This window comes from Pseudopipra pipra, chromosome Z (assembly GCF_036250125.1).
Source record: "Pseudopipra pipra isolate bDixPip1 chromosome Z, bDixPip1.hap1, whole genome shotgun sequence".
NCBI classification, from domain to species: Eukaryota; Metazoa; Chordata; class Aves; order Passeriformes; family Pipridae; genus Pseudopipra; species Pseudopipra pipra.
This window is the reverse complement of record NC_087581.1, coordinates 52,905,412-52,928,675: the sequence shown is the minus strand read 5'-3', so window position 1 is coordinate 52,928,675 and position 23,264 is coordinate 52,905,412. Positions and strand designations below refer to the sequence as shown.

Here is a 23,264-nt window from a genome sequence, read left to right as displayed (position 1 = left end):
ACAGATCTCTGTTAGGTATCTAGCACAATTTCTTTTAAATTAAAGCTACTACTATTTCAATCAGAGATAGAAATCATGTAACAGATCATTACATGGTTTGTTCACTACTGTCCATTTCATAGCAGAAAAATCTATCTGATTACCTAACTGAATGATGTCCAGAAGTATAGTCCAATTTCCCAAACTTCTGTGTGTGGTAGCCATGCTGCTCCATGAGATCCATCCATGTTATGTAATCTGGATCTAGACCTTTGAAGTTATTCCAAGATTCTGTTAAATGGGTGAAAAGACCACTCCACATAGCTGGGGGAAAAAAATAAAATTTTGATGAGTAATTGGTACCCCCTACCTGTATACTTGAGGAGGAATTAATCTTCTCATTATTACAGAGGTTAGAAGTCCACATTGTGATCCAATAGAGCAAGAAATACAAAGTATTACTCTTTCAAATATTGTCATAATCAATATAAAGTAACAAAATTTACTCAAATAATCCCCAGAATTGCAAAAGAAGGTCCCATCCTTCCAGGTGCTAAGCAATCACTAAGTCAAGGTATTCTTAGACCAGAAAATATTCCTATTGATTTCTGAAAGAAAATGGCATGGTAGTACAGATCCCCATCCAACAGTCCTCTACTTACATGTTTTTCAGAGTATTATTTCCCCTTACTACAGTTAGATTTTAATATGAGTTTAGGTATATTTGTGAAGGGAATGAGAATATAATGTTTTCATAAATACCATATGCCCTCAATTTTATCCTTTTTAGGTAATGTACTTCACTACCAGCTGCAGAAACAAAGTAAGAATATTTAAGATACCAAGAAGAAGTGAAACCAAGGGAAGAAACTATAACGGAAGATTGTTTTAGTCAATACCTATTTCTTTGCTGCTTATTGAGAATTGTTCACTCTTTCACTCACTAATTTAGAGTTAAAGGGAATCCTAAAATGAAACTAAGTCATTCCACAAGCAATAAAAATATCCTGTAAGCATAGTGCATCAACCCACATGGCAATACTCCTCTTTCCCCACCCCAAAGTCCTCTTTCTCACCATGTCTTCTGGTATCATCCCCAACACCTCCATATGAGATGTACCCTCACTTCCTTGCAGCTTTTTGTAAGCCAGTGGCTAAACAAAAGCTGTCCTGCTGGTTCAGAGCCCCACATGTGATAACTGACCAGTGGCCACAGCCACCCAAAAAGCTACGCAGTCTTCATCACTGGGAGCAATAGCTGCCATATTCACAAAACTTGATAAGATTAAATGACACAAAGCTATTACTCTCAGCAACAAAAATTGGCTGAAAGATACAAAAATCAAGAAAAAGAAAAAAAGACTGTTCATGTAACCTTGCCCACTTAAAATGGGACCTTGAGAAAAAGGTTATCAATAAAGTGAATACTAAAAATGTAAAACTATATTTGACAGCGTTTGCCTACTGTCTCATCCAGTGTATGCTTTGAGAGAAAGGATCCCCCTCACAGCTACAGATGAGGGATGGTCTTTGCAACTGAAAGGACTAGACACATTTTAAGATTGAGGAATACAGTTTCTTTTTATCTTCCCAGCAAATTCTGCAACTAAAATTGAACAAAGAAAAACAAGTGCATTAAGTAAAGAAAAATCCTGAAGAATTCAATTAAAGCTACTGAAAGATACATCATGTATCTAAAAGTGTGTTTGGAATAAATGTCATTGGAAGACAGTGATAACAGCCATCACTTTATTCAGATATCATTATTACTTTTTGCCAAGAACAGGAAAGATATTTATTAACTTTTTATTGGAATGGGAGAGTAGGTCTGAGGGTAGTTTCAGCATTGCAGCAGACAAATCAATGATTTCGCTACAAATCCTGAAGATTTGTTTAGACTGGAGAAGAGGAGGCTTAGAGGAGACCTCATCACTCTCTACAACTCCCTGAAGCGAGGTTGTAGCCAGGTGGGCATCAGTCTCTTCTCCCAGGCAACCAGCAGTAAGACAAGAGGGCATGGTCTTAAGCTGTGCCAGGGGAGGTTTAGGTTGGATATTAGGAAGAAATTTTTTACAGAGAGAGTAATAAGACATTGGAATGGGCTGCCCAGGGAGGTGGATTCTCTGTCCCTGGAGGTTTTTAAGACAAGACTGGATGTGGCACTTAGTGCCATGGTCTAGTAACCACAGTGGTGTTCGATCAAGGGTTGGACTTGATGATCTCAGAGGTCTTTTCCAACCTGTCTATGATTCTATGATTTTTTTAAAAATCTGAAGCTTCAGTGGAGTTTGCGAAAAGATTTGGAAGCTTACGCTTACCTGAAAAAGACAGTACAAAAAATGAAAAGAAAGGAGGAAGCATAAGAAACAGGAAAGAGAAACAGATGAAACAGGAGAATACTGTAAAAATTCAGACACAAACTAGAAAAAAAAAAGGAAAAACAAAACAAGTCCCCCTCAATTAAAAGCTTTGACATTTCCCATCATTACCATATATTTAAATTGACATGTGGAAGCATTTATCTGATGTTTTGCTTGCTTTTACCTGCACGCGAAGGACAACAAATTGGAGAATTGGTATAGGCATTGAGAAAGACAGCGCCATATCTTTTCATAAAATTTACGGATGGTAAATCCACAGTCTGATTTCCTGGAAAAAACGTCAAGCGTCCATCCTGCAATCAAACAGAGAAAAACAACATATAAACAACCATTACCACAAACTATTGGCTGCATTAATTCATAGATTTGTTACTGTAGTGGGTTTCTGTGGCTCGATTTTGGTACTGGGGGGGGATACAGGGGTGCCTTCTGTTAGAAGCTGCTAGAAGCTTCCCCTGTCCCATGGAGCCAATGTCAGTCTGCTCCAGGATGGGCTTCCTTCCGCTGGCCAAGGCCAAGCCAATTAGGACTGATAGTAACACCTCTGTGATAACATAGTTAAGAACAGAAGGCTGTTGCACAGGAAGAATTCCAGCCAGGGAAGAGCTGAATGAGAACATGTGAACAACAATGCAGACACCAAGGTCAGTGCAGAAGGAGGGGAAGGAGGTGCTCCAGGCACCAGAGCTGAGGCCCCTGCAGCCCGTGGTGCAGACCATGGTGGAGCAGCTGTGCCCCTGCAGCCCATGGAGGACCATCGGGGTGCAGAGACCCACCTGCAGTCCCTGGAGGAGCCCATGCTGGAGCAGGTGGATGCATGAAGGAGGCTGTGACCCCCGTGGGAGGCCCAGGATGGAGCAGGGTCCTGCCGGAGACCTGCAGTCCATGGAAAGGGAAGCCCACGCTGGAGCAGGTTTTTCCCGGGTAGGACTTGTGGCCCCTGTAGGGGACCCACGTCAGTGCAGCTCATTGGTGAAGGACTGCACCCCATGGAGGAGTGACCCACGGGACAGCAGTTTGGGAAGAGCTGCTGCCCTAGGGATGGACTCACGCTGGAGAGACCCATCAAGGATTGTCTCCCATGGGAGGGATCCCACAGGAGCAAGGGAAGGACTCCTGTCTCTGAGCAGTGGCAGAAACAATTGACCATAACCCCCATTCCTCGTCTCCCTGCACCGCTGGGGAGGGAGAACATGGAATGAAGGAGGGGTGGGGGGAAGATGTTTTTAAGATTGTTTTATTTCTCAATCTTTGGCTCTTACCCTGTTAGTAATAAATTTAGGTAATACCCCCACTTTGAGCCTGTTTTGCCCATGAAGGTAATCAGTATCTGATCTCTCCCAACTGTTATCTCAACTTATGAATCCTTAGCTGGTTTTTTTCTCTCTCTCTCCTCTGTCCAGTTGCAAAGGGAGAGTGAGAGAGTGGCTTTAGTGGGTACCTGGCATGCAGGTACCTGGCTAGGGTCGACCCACTAGTTACCCTGAACTTGCTTAAATGCTGCCATTTCTACTCAGGTATGAAAAATATTGTTGAGAAGTTTTAATTAGATCAATATAAAATGGATTACTTATGAAAAAGTGCAACATAAAAGATAACTGGGCTTCTTCATAGTAAAATTAATTCCTTTCCATCACTACACATTTTCTAAGCTCCAGTTTTAGGGAGTAGGGTCCTACGATGACACATTCAATTCGAATAGGTACAGTGAAAGATGACAAGGAGTCAAGCTGAATCCTAACACAGATGTGTGCACTAGTATATATTTCTATGAAACCATCCCTGATCCCTCATCATTTTTAAAGGTCTATCCACAGCACAACTCCGAACTTATTTTAATCTACGTACTGGAAAAGTACTGAGAAAGCTGAAGAAAGGCTATTCTCCCACTGAAATGCCATGCACAGTGGTTCCCTTTTGATACTTGCATATTGATAATTTAATTTTTGCCTTTTGTTTGGATAAAGTTTTTAATCAGTAATTTTAAAAAGACAAACCATTTCAAATAGGTACTTTTACAGAAAAAAGTTATAATCACTTGAAACCAGGTTGCATGCAGACTGCTCTATTTCAGGTCATTCTTTTGTCCAGTCACTTTTATTCCTTTCCTTTCCAGTCACTTTATTTCCTTTCCTTTCCTATCCTGGTTCAGTAAGATGTCCCAATACAGTCCAAGCCTGACTGGCTCTTCAGTGTACAGGCAGGTGACAGCGAATCTGCATAGTTTTAACTGCAGAAGAAAGCAATTCCCTCCATACATTTTCTGGCAGAAATACTCTGGGATAACATGGCATAGTAGAGAGAGTCACTTCATTTGGCATCAGTAGAGCTAACTGTGGCACCCCAGCCTCTGAAATCAGAACACGACAAACAAGTCGTCACCTAATTTTATACACTACTAGAAAAGGCAACTAGAACAAGCACTCAGTAGGACAAACTGGAAGTAAAGCTGTAATCTGCAACAGGAACTTGAAAGAAATTTTGGGCTGAAAGTGCTCTTCAGAAAGTTGTCCTGGTTCCAGCCAGGACAGGGCTAATTTTTGCCGGAAGGAGCATGGCTAGGACATGGAGGTTATTTTATATTACCTCGTGTCATTTTCTGAAAAGGTGTCCCTTCTAGGTGAGGGTAGCATGGTAGCAGTATCGTTGGGCTCCAGTATTGTCAGGCTCTGCGTGGTCCAGGGGTGAGCATTCACATGTGAATCTTCTTGTACTGTCTCTTACTAATACTGTTGCTGTTCCTTATCTCACTGCTGTTTCCAGTAAATTGTTCTTATCTCAACCCGGGATGTCTACCTTTTGTGCTTCCACTTCTCCTCTCCAGCCCACCACAGGGGAGGGTGAGAGAGAAGGCAGAGTGAGCAAGCAGCAAGTGGTTTGCAGTGCATACCATTCCTAAACTGTGACAAAAGTACACAACTGATGCATAATCCCGTCAACAATATATTCTTAAGTTTCTTCAACGGTTTGCACAGCTGGAGATAAGAGTTCATTATATTGATACTGTGACACAATATTCAGTGAGACATTAGCAAAAGAATTCCGTATACTTTGTGTCATGGTATACTTCCTATACTGAGACATGATGACCGTTTCTATAGGTGATGCAGGTATTCAGTGAAAGTTCTGTTCTTGAACAGGCTGAGAAACTCAACAGCTATTTCTGGAAACTTGTCCTCTAAGAATTATGTAAAATTTGCAGGTTTTGACATACCTAAGGAAATAAAATTGTTTTAACACAAACAAGCACATTTAATCCAGGAACTTGAGCAGCATTGCAAGCAAAGCCTCACATCATCCAGTTTACTTCAAGTAGCAATTCAGGAGCTGAATTGCTAGCACATTCCTCCAGGAAACGTGCAAAAAGCACAATGCCTGATGTGACACAGCAGCAGAAAGCTGGCTGTTCAAGTAAAAGGTCACTGTTCAGGAGGCCAAACACAGTCTAGCATCACTGAAAAGAAAATTTTTATCACACTTGACAACATAGGTGTGCATCTTTCATAGGCAGCATGACCCACAACAAAAGCAGGCACACTTTCTAACGAAAGCCCAGACATTTCAACAGCTTGCAAGACCTCTTTTTTCCAGAAAAACTGTTAGTTTCAACAGTACCTGTTCTCTACTAGTGATGTAATGAAAATGGTTAATCTATTTCTGCCTTCAAACCCATCTCAGAAAAAAAAACTTACACAACACAACCTTTAACATATTCTTTGTATGCACCATGTAGACATGACGCTTTTCAAAAACAGCACTTTGTTCTTGATCGTTTATGTAAGAATTTCAAAACATCTGGGATTTTACATTTCTTTTTTGTAAGGTTTACCTCATTAATCCCTGTAATATAGTCATGAAAATATTCCTGTTTACAGGTGACATAGAGAAGTATAACTAAGACTTGTCTGCAGCTTCTGCTAGTATCTGGAGACAAAAATGGACATTGACCAACCCCAAGGACCATAAATATTGTAAATTCAACTGTTTGTAAATAAGAGTTTTAGTAAAAGCCGAACATTTGGAGAAAAAGCATGCATTACTTTGTAATTTTAAGAGAGATTATATACTCAAAATAAAATAAACAAAGAATACAGTCAGTCTATACAGAGCTATTGCATTAGTAAACAAGAAGCTATTTCTTTATCTTTGAAATCACAGTGTATGTCTTTTAAGATAGGGTTTGAAAAAAGATAATACACATTTACCAAATATTTAGGAAGAATTCATCCCAAGAAGCTCAGGCAGCAAGCAAGAAGTCAAGTGTTCTGTGCAGTCAAGGATGGAATTCTGAGAAGGCCAGGAATCAAGACTTCTCAACAGTGAATGAGAAGCGATGAGATATGAAAGCCCTTGGAAGTAATACCACAGAGCTTATGTCTGATTTCATAGTAAGGAGAGCTCATATGAGGCAGAGAAACCAAGGCTCCTCAGAGTAAAACCTACATCAAAGCACTTCCAGTGTGCTGGGTGGGCAATTAGAAGCATGGTGAGAAAAGTGTGAAAAATGTGCTGTCTTTAGGTGTGTCCAAGGAAACATACTTAGTATTAGTTAGTGGAAAAAAAAAAAAAGTCTTTTCTACCTGTCTGGGTGTTAAACCAAATGCATCAATAAAACACTGTAATGAAGTCACTAGATACCTACTGATTCCTCTATTCTTTTAGCTGTAGATACACATCTGACAAGTTTATTGTGTTGTTATACCTTATAAGGCCCTGAGTAAACCAACAGTCAGTCATTTCATCTGTGAATACAGAAATTCTCTATCCCATCTCTTGAGGAGACCTAGTGTTTTTATGATTTACAATAGCAAGGATAACAGGGTTTAAAGTGACTTTCTTTTCGGCTTTTCAAGTCAACAGAAGAGCATTCACTTTACACACCAGCTATGCTCCAGTAGCAGCTGTCGTGCCCTGCAGTACTGCTGACATGCCCCTCTCTACCCCAAGTTGTGGTGACAAGCTGTACGTATCACACTAGACCGGAGGAACCACCTGTGCAGAGGTTTCTGACTATTGTAATGAATCAGATGCAAGCATGGAGCACATTCCTGGAAGAAAGGCGAGTTTGGTTTGAAACACTAAAGGTTACCGAGTGGCTCTGAGACACAGCCGGCCTGCCCTTGTAGTCCCAAGCGAGACTTCCGCCCCGCGGAGGTGCTGGAGAGCTAAAACCAGCCTTGTTGGCGCACGCCTGTGGCTCTAGCCTGGATAAGGCACCGGTATGGCCTCGTTGCCGCATCTTCGGCGGCACCACTCGGGCCGCTGCCGAGTGTTTTCCCGCCCTTCCTCACCCGTGCGGCGGCCCAGCCCCGCGCCGTCGGGCTGCCCCCCTTCCCAGCCACTCACCAAGGAGTCGCAGGTCACCAGCACCACGCTGGACCGGGGCTGGCCCCCAGGAGCGGCGGGCCGCGGCCTCGCCCCCGCCCCGGCGGCCATGAGGAGCAGCGCCAGCCCGGCTCGCCCCAGCGGCTCTCCGCCCCGCATTGTCCCGACACCCTGCCCCCCGCTCCCGGACCGAGAGGAGCAGCAGCTCCGAAAGCAGCTCCCAGGGCCCCGGTCGCAGCGAAGGACTGGACACCGCCGCACCGCGGCCTACAACTCCCACGGTGCCCCGGGGCGGAGGACTGACTACATCTCCCAGGGTGCCTCATGAGGCGGGAACTATATCTCCCACAGTGCCCGGAAAAAATGGCGGTTGACTGGGTGTATCGCAATCCTGAGGTAAGAGTGCGCCTGCGCGCGGTCGGCAGTGCCAAGTGGCGGAGGCGCTGGTGGGTGGAGGTGAAGCAGAGGGGTGGCGAAGGGTCGTGGTGGCGGTGGTGGCGGCCCGGCTTAGTCTGCCGCGGCTTTCCCTGCCGCGAGGGCCGGCGGCCCGGCCTGCGGCGGGCGAGCGGCTGCGCTCGGAGGGACTGCGGGCGCGGATCGCTTCCCAAGGCGCCCCGCAGGCCCAGGGCCCCGCCCGCGGCCCAGGTTGGGCGGCCTTGCTCCAGGGACTGACCGCCTCCGCGGTGCCAGGCTTTCCGCTGAAGCGACGTGTATTTTCTCCGTAGGTGGCAGTGGGGCTCCTGCTGGACAGTGCCCGCGGCAGGGTGCGGTTTTGATGAGCGAGACGTCACTGCCTTCATAAAAGCAAATTTATCTCCAGGAGCTGCTGAGCAATGCAAGTTCAACAGGTTTCTTTTTAGGTTTTAAAGGAGTCTTGGAAATTGGCTCTCATCCCATGTCCTTTCAGTACTAAATTAACACTGGGCCCTTCAACCATTCTTTATTTCTGCTTTTCAGCTGCTAAAAAAGTTTTTTTGTTCTTCGTCTGGTCACCTTTCCCATCTCTTTTGGTGCTAGCACCAGTGCTATTGTTTCTCAGCGTCATCCCATCTAGGCAGCTTTGACTATGGTGTTTCTAAAGTTTATTTAAGGCAAAATATTTACCACATACACTGAAACAATGCATGATTATTGGAGTTCAAAAGCATGATGTCTCTTTGATGTGTCCTGAAATACTTATTCTTTTTCAATTCACGGCTGTAGTCAGAAGCAGAATCTGGAGTAAGAGTGTGTCAAGGGAGAGGACCATGGTGAGCCACACCAGAGCGTGACAGGCTGGCCATAGTGCTGCTGTAGAGAGCATGCAAGAAAAGCCCTGCCCTGATCCTTAGCAATCCTTTAAACACATATGCAGGGCAATATGCTGCTTAAGTGCAATTTGCTGATTACTTTCTTTTATAAACAGGAATTACTATATGCAGGATGTTTTTCTCATAAGTCTAATGAAGGCCTCTTATAACACCTCTCCTCTACTTAAATTTATCTTAAACTGTAACAAAAGTTTCATTCTGGAGTAGCTACTTTGTATCATTTAAGTGTTTGGAATATTGAGGGTATCCTGTCTTGGAGCTAAACCTGAGTAATTTTACCCATGTTACTTTTATTTATCAGGTGTTAGCACTGTATGCATTTTAGCATATTACACTATATTTCTGTGTTTAAAATGCTCTCTGTGCAATTGCAGTAGGATATAAACATTTTGTATGTGTCAGTATATATTTTTACAAGAACTGATTATATGCCTTTTTTATTTAGCAGCCACAATGTCAAATAAAGAGGTGAAAGCAGCATTAAAGAGTGCTAGAGATGCAATACGAAATAAAGAATATAAGGAAGCCTTAAAACATTGCAAGGTAATGAATTTTTTTACTTGGAAGGTAAATATTTTGCAGGGGTTGTTTTCTCTTCCCATATCCCTACAGCTGTATGGACCTGCTAAGCGTGGAGTACTTTATTGATATAACATTTGAGATGGATTTTCAGATTTAACTTCATTGATCATTCGTGTTAGTTTCCCATGCATAAACTTTAATTCCTCTTCCTTTTGCATTTGCTTACATGTGGTGATAAGAGTATTAAATCTAGAATGAGAGAAATAGAAATCAGTTTGTAATCCAGACCTCACAAGAGTGCTTGAATTGCTAAGCTACAGATATGGTTACTAGCAAAACACTTCAGATATAAAGCATTTTCTGGCATAAAAAGATGAAGTTACTAATCTGAGTGTCCTCCTAAAAATTACTTAACTTCTAGGATTGCCCTATAGAATAATTCTCCAAACTGTAAGTGATAAAATGCAATACCTGGATCTATAAGTTACATTTCTCTCATCAGTTTCACTTAAAATTGTGTAACTCTAGGCAGTCTTGAAGCAAGAAAAAAATAATTACAATGCTTGGGTATTCATTGGCCTGGCAGCTGCTGAGTTAGAGCAACCTGATCAGGCCAAAGGAGCATATAAGAAGGCTATTGAACTTGAACCAAACCAGTTACTGGCATGGCAGGTACGTGAATGTCTATTTTTTATTTCCCTAAAAAGTGTCACTATGGAGTTAAAATAAAGGAACAAATCAGAGTTAAGACTTCTATATTCTTTTCTTGAGGCCCTCAGTTCCACAGAAGCTTTGGAGTAGCTGAGGTTCATATTACTTGTGTGTGCAATGTAAAGTCATGGTGAACTTTAGTTTCAGTATATTTGAGTTTGTGTTTCTTGTGTAGACTACATAGCTGTGAAACATGTAAGGGAAAACATGAATTGAAACAAATACAGTAAATTTGTTGATATAAAAATTTCCTTGCTTGTAGCTCAAGAAACCTTTGACAGTGCTCCTCTTATAGGAGATAAAATGTTTTATCTAGTAACATAGTTTTCCACTTTTCAGCATCAAGTGGATTGTTAATGAATTTTGTTGATACTTAAAAGCAGAAGTGTATGTTTAAAATAGCTATGTGCTGGGTGGTGTGTACATTACAGCCTATTACAATATAGAGTTACAACATACAGTTGTGTAATTTGGAGATTTGTGAAGCATAATGTTGCATATTGAGTCTATTGCTTATATCAACAATCAATGTTTTTCTAAGGTAATCAGGTTCTTAGTATTTTCACTATAAATACTATTTTAAAGTATAATTGTTGGGGCCAGAATTCAGTATATGTTGAAATTTCCTCACTTTTGCAGTCAGGTTCTGGCTTTCTTGTTACAATACTTGGGTGTTTATATATATATATATATATATAATATTTTTTGCATATTATATCGATTTTATCATACAGCCAAGTGTACTTTGCATATTACCTATTTTGCAGACAAGATCATGTAATATATGTAAGTTCCAAAGAGTTGTTGGTATTAATTGAGTGAGGAAAGCTTTTCACTTAATATGAGTAGAATTCAGAAGGTTATGCAGAATTCTGCTCAGCAATTTTTACATTAACACTGGACCCCATTTTAGGCAATGGAGTAATTTTTATAGGCAGAACTGGTAGTGGTCTCATAATGCATGACCATTGACATAAAATCTTACTTATTTTTATGCTTTTTTTTAAGGGATTAGCAAATTTATATGAGAAACCCAACCAAACAGATGTCAAAGGAGACTTAGCAGATGTTTACCAAAAACTCTTGGAACTCTACAAAAGGTAAAGGACATTAAATGCCTTAGTTCAGTCTAAGATTTATAGTTTAGTGAATGCCATTGCTGATATACAGTACAGACTTTGATTTTTTTTTTTTAAAGCCTTCTCATGTCAGTGGATCAGCACTTTTTACTAAGGTTTTCTCTACCAAATAAGGTTTCTTGTTTCTTCACTTTTGGTAAGGCAAAAACTCTTAGTTTAATTGGACCTGAGGTTAGTAGTTTAACGAATTCCTTATTATCCTATTCCTGTGTAAACTCACTGCCTTGAAGCGTTTAGCTCTGATTGTTCATTGCCTGCATTAATAAATAGGCTTATTTTTCTCTGCTTTAAGATCACAGAATATATGTCATCTGACTCAAAGAGATACAGTTCTAAACAAATTTAACTCAGCTATCACTTTAACTGACAGAAGTGTTCAGCTTGTTTGCTTTATTTGAAAATTGATCAAAAAGAAATGTACAGTCCTTAAAAGTATTTTTTTTTTCTTATTCAGAGCAGCAATGAATAAAACCAAGAGGGAGATATGGAGCATTTATTCTAAATATTAGTTTGACAACTGAACCTACTGAAAATTTTTCACCAGAATTTGGAAAACATCATACTATTATGTGAAAAACTTAGCTTGTTTTTTTTGGATTTTCTTCCTCCTTTCTAGTGGTGACAAACAGAAATGGTGTGATGTATGTAACAAGCTTGTGGAACTATATCATCAAGAAAAAAAGTATTTAGAGGTAGGTCAAGTACTTTACTTTCTCTCTTCTAACAAGAATTTTCAATTTGATCAGAAGTAATTGTTTTTCATCAGGGAATCCCCACTTTTTGGGCCACAGATGACTTAAGATCTCCTTGTGGACCGCAGCCAGGAAGAACTGATTTTAACTGTATTTCTTTCTTTTCCACTCTGTAAAACTTGGATGCAATCCATTAAACCGTCAGAAGGTGACAAGGCTATCAGAATACAGACTGAAAGGGTGGAATATAATTTTTCTGTTATATTTCTAGAAGTCACGAATCGTCTCAAATGCACATTTACGTGCAATATATGTGAGTCAGGTGTCATTTGACTTGCTTGGCCAATTCTAGGTGTCTGATTAATCCTTCACTGGTGTGGTGATCCCCTCCTAGACTGTCCCTCCCTGATCCTTCATTCCAGAGGGTAAGGTAGGATACATACACAACTTGAACTCGATTGCATGAGTCTTATGTACTGCATTCCCAGCAGAACAATAAGGACACAAAAAGCCACTCAAGAGCTTTGCAGAAATAATCATGACCCTTGTCAGTGCCATGAGGTGGAGTTGTTGAATGCCTGAGTAGTTCAACAGTAATATTTCCTGCAGTCTCTGTAATAATGTTACAGAATGAGTATTTTGGAGGTATGCTAGTGACTTTTCCTTTGCTCTTTGAAAAGGTTGCTTTCTTACAAGATGGTACATCGTTGTACTCCCTGTCATCTTCCCACCTTACCTACAACAATGAAAAATGAAAAAATTTACATATCACATAGCATCAGGCTCAAGACTATTAATTTGTTCCAAAGCCGCTTTTTATACCAGTTTCTGAAACTCAATTCAATGCTAATAATTTAGATATGAAAGGAGACTTGCTCTATGTGGAGCAGGAAACTGAAGTTAGCCTTTGCAGTCGTATTTTTTCTTTTAAGTTCTGTTGACTATTCCACACTGGAATTTCAATATGTACTGCTGCTGCTGTTCTCTTTCTGTTCATAAGGCTTATTCCTTCAGAGTTTATTGAAGGACTGCTTAGATCTATTTCTGCTGTTGATTTCCTCCAGGAACCAGAGTCAGAATTCATACTTTTAATGTTCTCTATCTTATTTTCTGTACCTTGAAGGTGGACAGGTCCCATACAGTGGTTTGGGACTTGTTACTGCTTTAATCAGAAAGCAGGTAAATCTGGGTTGTTACTTTAAATATTACTCTGTTGTCTATCTTAGTGTAAGGGGCCTCTGGTGGTCTAGTGGTTAGAGTGCAGGACTCGCACCGCTGCGACCCGGGTTCAATTCCCGGCCCCCCGGGCAGCTGGAGCTCGTCAGCCTTGTATGGCAACCCAGCTACGTCCTGGGGACCTCACTGCCACTGTCCAAGCTTTGCTCGGCCCCGGCAGATGAACCTCAGGATTAAAGGGTGGGCTCAGTTCAGCGCACGCTGTGTCTCACCTAAAAAATCCACTGCGCAGGCTCGAAGGGTTTATGACCTTTCCCAAATCTTCGCTTGCGAAGACTGGCCATTATTATTACTATCTTAGTGTGGTAGAGTTGAGTATGCTTGCATTGGACCTCCAGTTCTCTGAAGAGTAACAGCGTGGTTCATTTGTTCCTGTTGACAGGTGGCTGAAACATGGCAGAAACTAATACAAATGAGACAGGAGGAAGGTGCAGAAAAGGCAGAGCTTCATCAGCTTTGGAAGAAGATGATCCAGTTACTGAAAGACGGTACAAGGAACCAGGATAATAAGACTGAGCAGTTGGTAATGTTTCTCACTCCTCCTTCAACTAGATAAATATATATGTACAATGCAGTTAGGACCTCAGTTGAAGCCTGTTTGTCTGAATTGACTGTCTCAATATTCAGTGGTACTAAGCTTCTCCAACAAAAACAACAATTTTGCAGCAGCCTGAGATGGGCCTTAGGTACAATGAGGCACCTAAATTCTTCATGAACTGCTCCAGCATGGGTCGCTTCCACTGAGTGCAGTCCTTCAGGAACAGACTGCTCCAGCATGGATCCTTTCCTTGCTCTCGCATATTCTCACTCCTCTCCCTGCCTGTAATTGCTGTTGCACCAGTTTCTTCCCCTTCTTAAGTGTCTTTTCCCAGGGCACTGCCACCATTGCTGATGGGCTCGGCCTTGGCCATCAGCGAGTCTGTCTTGGAACCAGCTGGCATTGGCTCTGTCGGACATGGGCAGAGTTTCTAGCAGCTTCTCACAGAAGCTGCTCCACTAGCTCCCGTGCTTACCAAAACCTTGCTTGCAAAACCAATACAGACATTCCTCAAAACAACAAACTTCCCCCCCTGCTTTCCTCCAGGGTGGAAGAGATAGCTTTGTGCTGGTTTTCCATTTCTTTGTACCTATTGTTTATCAGATAGTTTGCTATAGATTTTAAGCTCTCACTTTTTAGGAAAGCATCAAAGCTTATTGAAGCAAACAGAATGATCACGAATTATACTCATCCTTGTGTCCTCTATGGACAAAGTTGTAGCAGTGATGGTCCTTGTATAACAAGGAAGAAGTACACCCACCTCGTGGGTGGTGGGACAAAGAGACTTTATTTCAAACTTGGCGCGGTTTTATTCCTTAACACCATGTGACTTCTTTAACCAACTAGTTTACTTATGTTGGGGCATGCTCTCTTGGGCTTTCCTGCTTCGGCACATCCCTTGTGCCTCAGACACACAAAGTTTATTTTGTTTTATCTTTGTATCTGTTCTTGCAAGATGAACCTCCTTCAACACGAAGGGTGGAAATTTTTCGTCTCTGGTCTGGTTGGTAACAGTGCTCCAGAAAGGCAGAAAATATAAATTGAAGCCATTTCAGACAGCAGAAAATTGAGTCTGGATCTCTGCTTTTGAGAAGCCATATGTTATAACTTATGAGCTACTAGAGAAAAGAGGTGCTGCAGGCAGCACTGGTTTCTTTTTTGGTAATAAAAAAGAACTTTAAAATAGAAAAAAAATTGCATAAGTGTCGGAATTGGGTTTCACATGCAGACCTACAGTACACTTTACTGCAGTTTTGAGTAAAGCACCTGAACCTGGAAGGATGTGGCACTGAAGGCAATGCACTATTCCATATTTCATGGACAAGCTGTGGGCAACTTTTTGGTTAGCATGCTTGTTTGGAAGCCTCCACTCTGGTGTCTGTGTTCTCCAAACTATAAGGAGTCAAGAAAAAAAAGACTAGATTTCTAGATTAGGGCAGAGAGAAGGGCTTACAGCTAACTGTAGAGGATAGTAACCTAAGTTCCTTCTTTTAGTTGGGATTAGGTTTGAAGAAGAATGTATATTCTTACAAATTTCGCCTTGTGCCGTCTTATGTTATGTAGCAGTGTATTGTTGCTTCATCTTGTACAAGACAATTAAAATGTTTTAGGTCCTGAGTACTGCTTCATTATAAGGAACTTGCTTTGTGAGTTTCTCTGTTCATAGAAACATAGTGAATGGGATCTAGATAATACGTAACTATCTAGTTAACTATGGAAGGGCTGGAAAGCATGTCCTCCAAGGAGCAGATGATAACTTTGAGTTTGTCTTGTTTGGAGAAGAGGAGTCTGGGGTGACCTTTGCTGTCTGCAGCTTCCTGAGGAAGAGAAGGTGGAAAGGGAGATGGTGAACTCTTCTCCCTGGGATCTAGTAATCTAATATGGGAATGGTTCACAGGACTTGCCACATGGGAGCACTGTTTTACAAAAAGAATGATCAGACACTGAAATGCCCTTTCTAGAAAGTCAGTGTTCAAGAGGCATTTGGTCAATGCCCTTAATAACATGCTTTAGCTTTTGGTCAGATCTGAAGTGGTGAGGCATGTGGTCTAAATAATTATCGTATCTTCCTTCCAACTGAAATATCCTATTCTATGAAGATAACATTTCCCTGGAGTCATTATTTTTTGCACTTTGACTTTTTTCTTTTGATGCAGCTTTTGACCGCATTTGAACATGCAGTGAACTCTGCTGACACCATTCCTGGCGAAGACCACCAAAATCTTTACAAAGACTTTATCCAGTGCTTGTCAAAAGTAAGGTTATGTTAAGGTATCTTAATCAGTGAATAAATAATATCTCACATCTGATAGTTCACAAAAATAACTATTTACTTTTCTTCCTTCCAAGTTTCCTCATGAAGCAGCTAGGTTGGAAAAGGCCTGTAATGATATGATGGCTTTGTATCCTACCATGAGTTATCCTTTAGAAGTACTTTGCTTGCACTTTGTTAATTCAGGTGAGTAGGATGGATTTAGGCATTTCTGGGGCTTAAATTATTTCTTTTATAGTTAGTTTTGTTACAATCTGTTTCCAAGTTTTTGTCCTTCATAACGTGATACAAGTACACTCTTTACTGCTATGTTATGTTTCTGGAAATGAAGTATTTGGTCCTATGACTTGCTATTTCCTAGCTCTGTAACTGAGTGTGACTGTAAATTGACAAAAAACTTCTGTGAATTAGGTCCAACTCTGGCAATGTGTGAGGTCTTAAAGAAGGAACGCTGTGCAAAACTTGAAAGCAGTCTCTCTAGAAAAACGAAGGTTAGCTTCTTGAGAAAATGAGTGTATTACCTGGGCAGAGGATGGGCTACACTTAGGTTATTCTTGACACGGATTATCTCTCTTGGTGGAAAAAAAAAACCCAAACAAATGTTTGTGAAATTTTCTTAAAAAGTGTACCTTGTGAATAGGAAATAAACAGATCTGTTTAGATATGTGTTCTAAGCAGAAAAGGAGAATCTTTCCAGGGCGGGGGAGGGACAGGTTGGTAGGAACGAAACGTGATGTGTTTGGAAGTGCAGGGATCTGAAAGTATGCAGTTGCTATTTTCAGTACTTCACTAAACAGTGCAGTAGTGTTGGACACTTTCTCAGCATTTTCAAAGATACTTACTAGATTTTGGTATTTAATTTATTTCTTAAGGCATCAGAAGTTGATTTTATTTTTAAAACAAGGAAAGAAGATCAGGAAAAGAAAACACCTCTGGTTTATATAAAAGGAAATAACTTTTAGCTTAGGCAGAAAAATGCCTTTTCCAGTTTTGAAAGTAAGCTTCATGAGATAATGCAGCAGCAGAAAACAAGAGCGAATTTTTGACTTGTATTAAAAAGGATGAAGACAACCAGACTAAATTCGTAAAACATTTGAAAATGCTTAATGTTTTGAAGAAACAGGCAGAAACTAATTTCAAAGGAAGAAGTTGGCACAGTTCTTGTATACCAGTACTCTGACAACGTCACCCTCCCACAGGCTTGTTGGAGTGGGAAGGATGCTTATATTTTAGTAAGGCTGTTTGTTTATATCTGAGTCATTCCAACTATGTCTTAGTCCTTCATGCCCTGCACTTGTAGGCTTGTAACTCAGTCTTTAAGTCCCCTTTACCAAATGCAAATCAAAGGCAACTATTATGTCACATGAATTAATAATTTTTAAAAGAAAATAATAGTCCAAAGATTTTTGCTGTAAATCACAATTGTTCCTTTTAGCACTGCCAAGACTACAATCATAGCTAAACACTAGTGTCAAAAGTTAGTGGTATCAGTTAAAATTAGACAAAGACATTATATGGTGTCACAGCAAGGTTGTTTCAGCAAGCTCATCACAGAAGATTTGTAGTTACACAAGGCCTACTCTGGAAAGAAATTATTTTGATTTATTTGTGGTAGATTTTGACATGTGGGTACTCACCTGGACTTAAATGAAAAGCATATGAAGGAGTTAGTTTTTATTAATAAAGGAAGTATACCTGTAGTAATTTAACAGAAGTGGTTATTCAGGTTTCAGACTGTCAGTTTATTTTGTTTGGGGATAATGAGTGTTTATATTACTGCTGGGTTTTTGGGTTGTTTATGGGATATAGTGATAAGTATGTAATGCCTTTCGAAAACTACTTTGAACTCAAAGGTCATTTAAGTAGATAAGGTATGCTGTTGCATTTTTTTTAATCTAAAACTCTATAAAATGTGTCTTTTTCTGGAACCAGGTACTTTGTCAGAAGAGGCCCTGCACTGTTTTTCTAGGCTTTTGGAGATGGACGCAAGTAGTGGTCCAGGCATCATTGGTTTTGGTATAAAATGCCTCCAAGAAAAGAAATACAAGGAGGCTGTTAAGAGTCTTACTGAAGGTAAATATGTAATATGTGGTATAAGTAGTCTGTAACTTGAACACCAACTAGTTTATACGGAATAGATATATATATCTTACACTTGCATAGTACTTTGCCAGTTCTAAGACCAGCCTTTAAGAGGGTACTCATACTTTCTCTAATTGAGTGTTGAATTTTTTTAAAATATAGCTTAAGTATAACATCTCTGAAGTCTGTCATTGGTGTTATAGTCAGCTCTGTAGTGTTTTAATGTAAACTCTTTTTAATCCTACTGTTATTGGGGAAATTTCTAGATGAAACAATAAATAGAGCAATAGCAATAAATGAAGGAATGTGGAATTTATAAAGTAAAATGTAATACACCTTCTCTAATTGAATCACTGCATTTCTCTGCCTGAACAAAGATGAATTTCCTTTGAAGTTACTTCATTTTAAGACCTCTTGAACACTTGCTTTGGATCAATACTTACATTAAGTATCTAAAAAGAGATATTCGAAGAATTTCTTTTTGTTGTTGTTGTTTTACAGCAGCCATATTTGCTGAGGAGTTGGCTTACTCATCTGTCATTAACTTGCTTGTATTGAAATGGTAAAGCTCTTTGTAAAGTATTCATAAGTAAACTACTGGGAAAATGAGACTCCCCACCCTCACTGTGCTGGCTATGGCAGCTTATTGTGAATATTGGCTAAATAACTATTTGGGATGTAAATGTTCATGAATCAGTCAGGCAGCATTGTGATATCCTGCATCCATTCTCCTAGGTTTAGAATGAGATTGTTTCTGAAACTGAACTTTGGAATATTCTGCAGTATCGTACCCAGAGTGAAATAATGTCTTGCCTAAAATGTGAAATAAAATTTCATGTGCTTAAGAGGAAAAAGTGCTCCATGAAAAGCAAATTCTTAGGCTTAAATGGCCACTGTATGTTTTGATGAAACATACATCATGTTTTTGACAAAATATAGTATTTTTATTTTAATTAATATTAATTTTCCCCTATTTTTACTTTTACATGAGGGAAGAATGCAAAGAACAAGGCCGTTGGTATAATGTATCAATGTATAAAGCTCGGAAATTTTGTCTTTCCCGATGAGCCAAATGTTTGCATCTTAGGCATCGAAGCTTCCAGGCATTATGGTTATATTTTAGAAGACAGAAATTCAGTTTTATTAATGAATCTTTAATTAAGGCAGGTTCATTAAGAAGTTTCAGTGAAACACTCTTGCCATCCTAATTTTTGTTGTCTTGAAGTTCTATAGGCCTTTTCTGGTTTCTAAGAAAAACTTTATAAAGCAATCTATAGGTTTGATCAACAACAAAGTGAAGGATTTTCTTCTTTTTGAAAGAAAAGTGTACCTTAAGCCAGTGTTTTGTATTTTCTCACTTTACCCCCTTTTTTTTTTCAGTGTATGTGACAATATATGCAAAATTAAGCCTAACTGAAACTTACATGCTTCTTAGTTTTTGCCTTCTTGCATGGAGGCGTGTATGTCTAAAACTGTCAAAATAAGACTCAACAAGATTTGCAGTTAATTTTTTCCTTTTCTGATTGATAATGTTTTTGATGGCATTATATGGTAATACGACATCTCCCAACTATAGTTTCTTAGCAACCCTAAGCAACTTTTTTAATTGCCTTTCTTAAATTCCGACTAGGTTTACAGAAGACTAACCAGTGTCCAGCAGCCTGGCATTATTTAGCAGAGGCACAGGTGAAAATTCACAAATACAGAAACGCTGTCCTGTCCTGCAATCAAGGTAACTGCTTGCTAACTGAAAGAGCAACTGCAGAGGTACACTGCTTTATCTGGTTGAGCCAGTGTGGCCTTTGTGTCCTAGGTCTGAGTTAGCAGCAGGCATAGTCCCTTGCTTTTTGCAGTCTCACAGCTTTTGCTGCTTCTCTTGGTTTATGGCAGCTGAACAGTACCTTATGCTGCTTAATCTCAGGAAGAGAGAAAATGCTTGGCTAATCGGAACCAGAAAGCTGTCTGATGGTTGACATTTAGAAGGTTTGCATGTTCTGATGTGCTGCTTCAGCTGGTGATTGACCAATGCTGCCAAACAACAAATAATTTCCCGAAACCACAAGGGTATGTGTCACCAGTATTTAGTCTGGTAGACTTTGTATTACAACCTGAAAGATAAGTTTTCAATCAAGTTAATGTAAAATGCAGAAATGATGCATAGTACACTGCATCTGAGAAAACCTCACGCAGTGTAAAACTTCATCTGTGCTAGCTGGGAATGAGGGCAGTTATTATGATCCAGTGATGCATGTCTAATCTGAACAGAGCCACTATCTGATGGTTATAAATGAAGGAGCAGCCAAAGTAGACTTTTTTAGTGACAGAGACAAATGCAATGAAAAATTTCTCAAGAAAGACTTGAAGAGGCAAAAGTATGCCAACCTGGCTGAACAGTCATGGTAAATTATTGAAAGCAAGGGAAAGTACTTGCCAAGGATGGAGATTCAAAAGACATGTGAATTTGGGTGGAGGAAATATGAAAACTGAACAAAGCAGGTAAAAAGAAATTGATTGCAGAAAGTATGAAAATGTGGTAATTCTTTTCCCATCTTTCCCTACTTAAGAATTGACCAAGGATTATGAAGAGGAAAATGCTGGAGTACTAAGAGGTTTAAGGAGTTGCTTGCTTAAATTGTCTTGGCACATGAATGCTTGGAAGTAGATAGCATGGCTCTAACTTTTAAAAAGGGTTGTAGGAAAGTTCAGAGAAGCCACTGACAAGTCTAGTGTGTTAAATGGTTGACTTAGATAAAACTGGAATTTTTAGAGTTAGAGAATTGATGTAGAAAAAGTATTTTGGGGATAGACAGCATGGCTTTTATAAAGTTGCCTTTTTTTTAGAACCCCTTGAAAGAGCATGTGAGCACATAGATAAGGGAGACTTCCAGGTAGTAATTGATAAGATCTCTTACGTGACTGGTTTCCCTGTGGGTTTGTATTCAGGAAGGATATTGAGGTGCTGGAGCAAGTCCAGAGAAGAGCAACAAGGCTGGTGAAGGGACTCAAGCACAAGTCCTATGAGGAGAGGCTGAGGGAGCTGGGGTTGTTCAGCCTGGAGAAGAGGAGGCTCAGGGGAGACCTCATCACTCTCTACAACTCCCTGAAGCGAGGTTGTAGCCAGGTGGGGGTTGGTCTCTTCTCCCAGGCAACCAGCAGTAAGACAAGAGGGCATGGTCTTAAGCTGTGCCAGTGGAGGTTTAGGTTGGATATTAGGAAGAATTTTTTTACAGAGGGGGTAATCAGACCTTGGAATGGGCTGCCCAGGGAGGTGGTGGATTCTCCATCCCTGGAGGTTTTTAAGATGAGACTGGATGTGGCACTTAGTGCCATGGTCTAGTAACCACAGTGGTGTTGGATCAAGGGTTGGACTTGATGATCTCAGAGGTCTTTTCCAACCTGTCTATGATTCTATGATTCTAAAAAAACTAAGTTGCCTTGGGTTAAGAGTTAAAGTTGTATCATTGAGTGTTGGGTTTTTTGTTTTAAATAAGTTAAAAGGTAGAGCACGGTATAGTAATTATGTCTGTTTTCAGGCTGGAAGGAGGTGTCTGACATTTTCAGCAATACCTGTGCCTTTTATGATTGTTGAGTAATAAGGTTATAGTTTACTTCTATTCAAAGTAGGCTGCAAAACTTTGAGGGGATTACCTGAGTGTGTAACTAAGTGTTAGAAAAATTAATAAAATTCTATAGTCTTAAATGCAGAAGCATAGAGCTGTGGGAAGAAGTGTTCCCACAAAGGTATCCTACAGTCTTGTTGAAGTAGAGTGCAGAAGGGTCCTCATTCTGTATGAAAAAATAGGACTGCTTCTTTCATCTTCTATGCTTTACAGGGAAGTCAAATATTAGCAATTTCAGGGAAGGAAATGGTTAGTGAAACAGATCGGCGGCATGGTGCAATCTGTGTGCAGTTTTGATACCCATCCACCCCATCTCAAAAAGAAAATAATAGTAGAAGTTAACAGACTAATAAATAAGGATGATCAAATATATGAAAAATGCAGCATATGAGAAGTAAATAGACTTTCAAGTCCTTTTCCAACCTGGAGAAGAGAAAAATGTGAAATCTGTGAAGGTGCAAGTGATACGGAATATAAATAAAGTGTTTTGTTTTCTTATGTGAGGTCTTGTTAGTACCAAATGCAACTAAAATGGCAGGCTCAGAACAAACAAAGTTTTGTTTCTCAATGCAAAGGGTAAGTTAAGGTATTGCTCTTTGCTAAAAGATGCAGTTGATGCAGACATTTTCCTTGAGTCCAAAGAATCTGTGGAAAGTTGGAGAGAATTCTGGGGAAGCATTGCTTTTTGCTTGGCCTGTCTTACTGGCTGTATCAAGTCAGACAAAAGTTCATTATACATGAAAATAAAAACAATTAGTTGAATTATGCAGGAACTTCTTGCTTTTGGAGAATCCTGAAGCTCAAAAAGTTACCTTCATTCTCTGAAGTGAGATTATACTGTGCACTGGAAAAGTAAGCAGTACTGTGTAGAAAGGTACAAAGCACAGAGGTAAATCCCTGGTTTCAGTAATATTATTTTCTTTAAATACTGAAGTGTAAAACGACTTGTCTGTTGAAAGGTCATTGTTTCTTCAGAACTCAAATGGGACAGAAGATAGCATTCCATTTATACGGCCAGCAGCTAGAAAGCAATCAGTGTCCATGTGTCTAAGAGGACCTCCATAAAATTGATTTAGTTTTTAAACTTGAATGAATTGAAATTTTACAGGACAATTTCTTAAATATGGGGGAGAGCAGTTCAAATGGTGCTTTATTAGGCTGAAAAATTGGAATGAACAAGATTTTAAATATATTTAGAACAGTGCTGCTCTTTGTAGTTTTGTTTTTTCCTAGCTTTACTTGATGAAAGGTTCTTCTTGTCAACAGCTCTTGAGGCTCTTGAAATTCCTGAGGGTCCTAATCTTCGGTGGAAGAATCTTGTCCTTCAGTTGAAAGCAGAGACTTTGATTAAAATAGCTGATGCTGCAGAAGAAGCCATTAAAGCACTTGAGCAGGTATTTTCATGGACTAAAATGCTGTAGTTTTTTTAAATTTTAAAAAGTGCTCTCATCTTTCTG

At 40.0% G+C, this 23,264-nt stretch overlaps 2 protein-coding genes across 10 annotated transcripts in view; one reads left to right on the top strand and one right to left on the bottom strand.

The window, feature by feature from the left end:
* The window catches only part of ARSK (arylsulfatase family member K), a 45,460-nt gene extending 37,503 nt beyond the window's left edge, over positions 1–7,957 (bottom strand). For all 5 annotated transcript variants that reach the window (XR_010426573.1, XR_010426574.1, XR_010426575.1 and 2 more), the window contains exons 1-3: positions 7,707–7,957; positions 2,524–2,653; positions 144–303 (exon numbers count right to left, since the gene is read on the bottom strand). Coding sequence is in view for 2 of the 5 variants with exons in the window: in XM_064641493.1 (XP_064497563.1) it covers positions 144–303; positions 2,524–2,653; positions 7,707–7,844 (428 nt within the window). In the remaining 3 variants the exon portion in view is untranslated. The remainder of the gene's footprint in view (positions 1–143; positions 304–2,523; positions 2,654–7,706) is intronic.
* Positions 7,949–23,264, top strand: part of SKIC3 (SKI3 subunit of superkiller complex) — a 48,805-nt gene continuing 33,489 nt past the window's right edge. The window contains exons 1-12 of one of the 5 annotated variants that reach the window (XM_064641487.1): positions 7,949–8,081; positions 8,411–8,520; positions 9,441–9,538; positions 10,046–10,189; positions 11,237–11,328; positions 11,984–12,059; positions 13,678–13,818; positions 15,990–16,088; positions 16,183–16,291; positions 18,038–18,178; positions 19,818–19,919; positions 23,074–23,201. In XM_064641487.1, the coding sequence (XP_064497557.1) occupies positions 9,449–9,538; positions 10,046–10,189; positions 11,237–11,328; positions 11,984–12,059; positions 13,678–13,818; positions 15,990–16,088; positions 16,183–16,291; positions 18,038–18,178; positions 19,818–19,919; positions 23,074–23,201 (1,122 nt within the window). In that variant the 5' untranslated portion in view covers positions 7,949–8,081; positions 8,411–8,520; positions 9,441–9,448. Of the gene's footprint in view, positions 8,082–8,111; positions 8,132–8,183; positions 8,534–9,440; positions 9,539–10,045; positions 10,190–11,236; positions 11,329–11,983; positions 12,060–13,677; positions 13,819–15,989; positions 16,089–16,182; positions 16,292–18,037; positions 18,179–19,817; positions 19,920–23,073; positions 23,202–23,264 lie in introns of those variants that run through there. The other 4 variants (XM_064641489.1, XM_064641488.1, XM_064641491.1 and 1 more) reach the window with 4 other exon arrangements.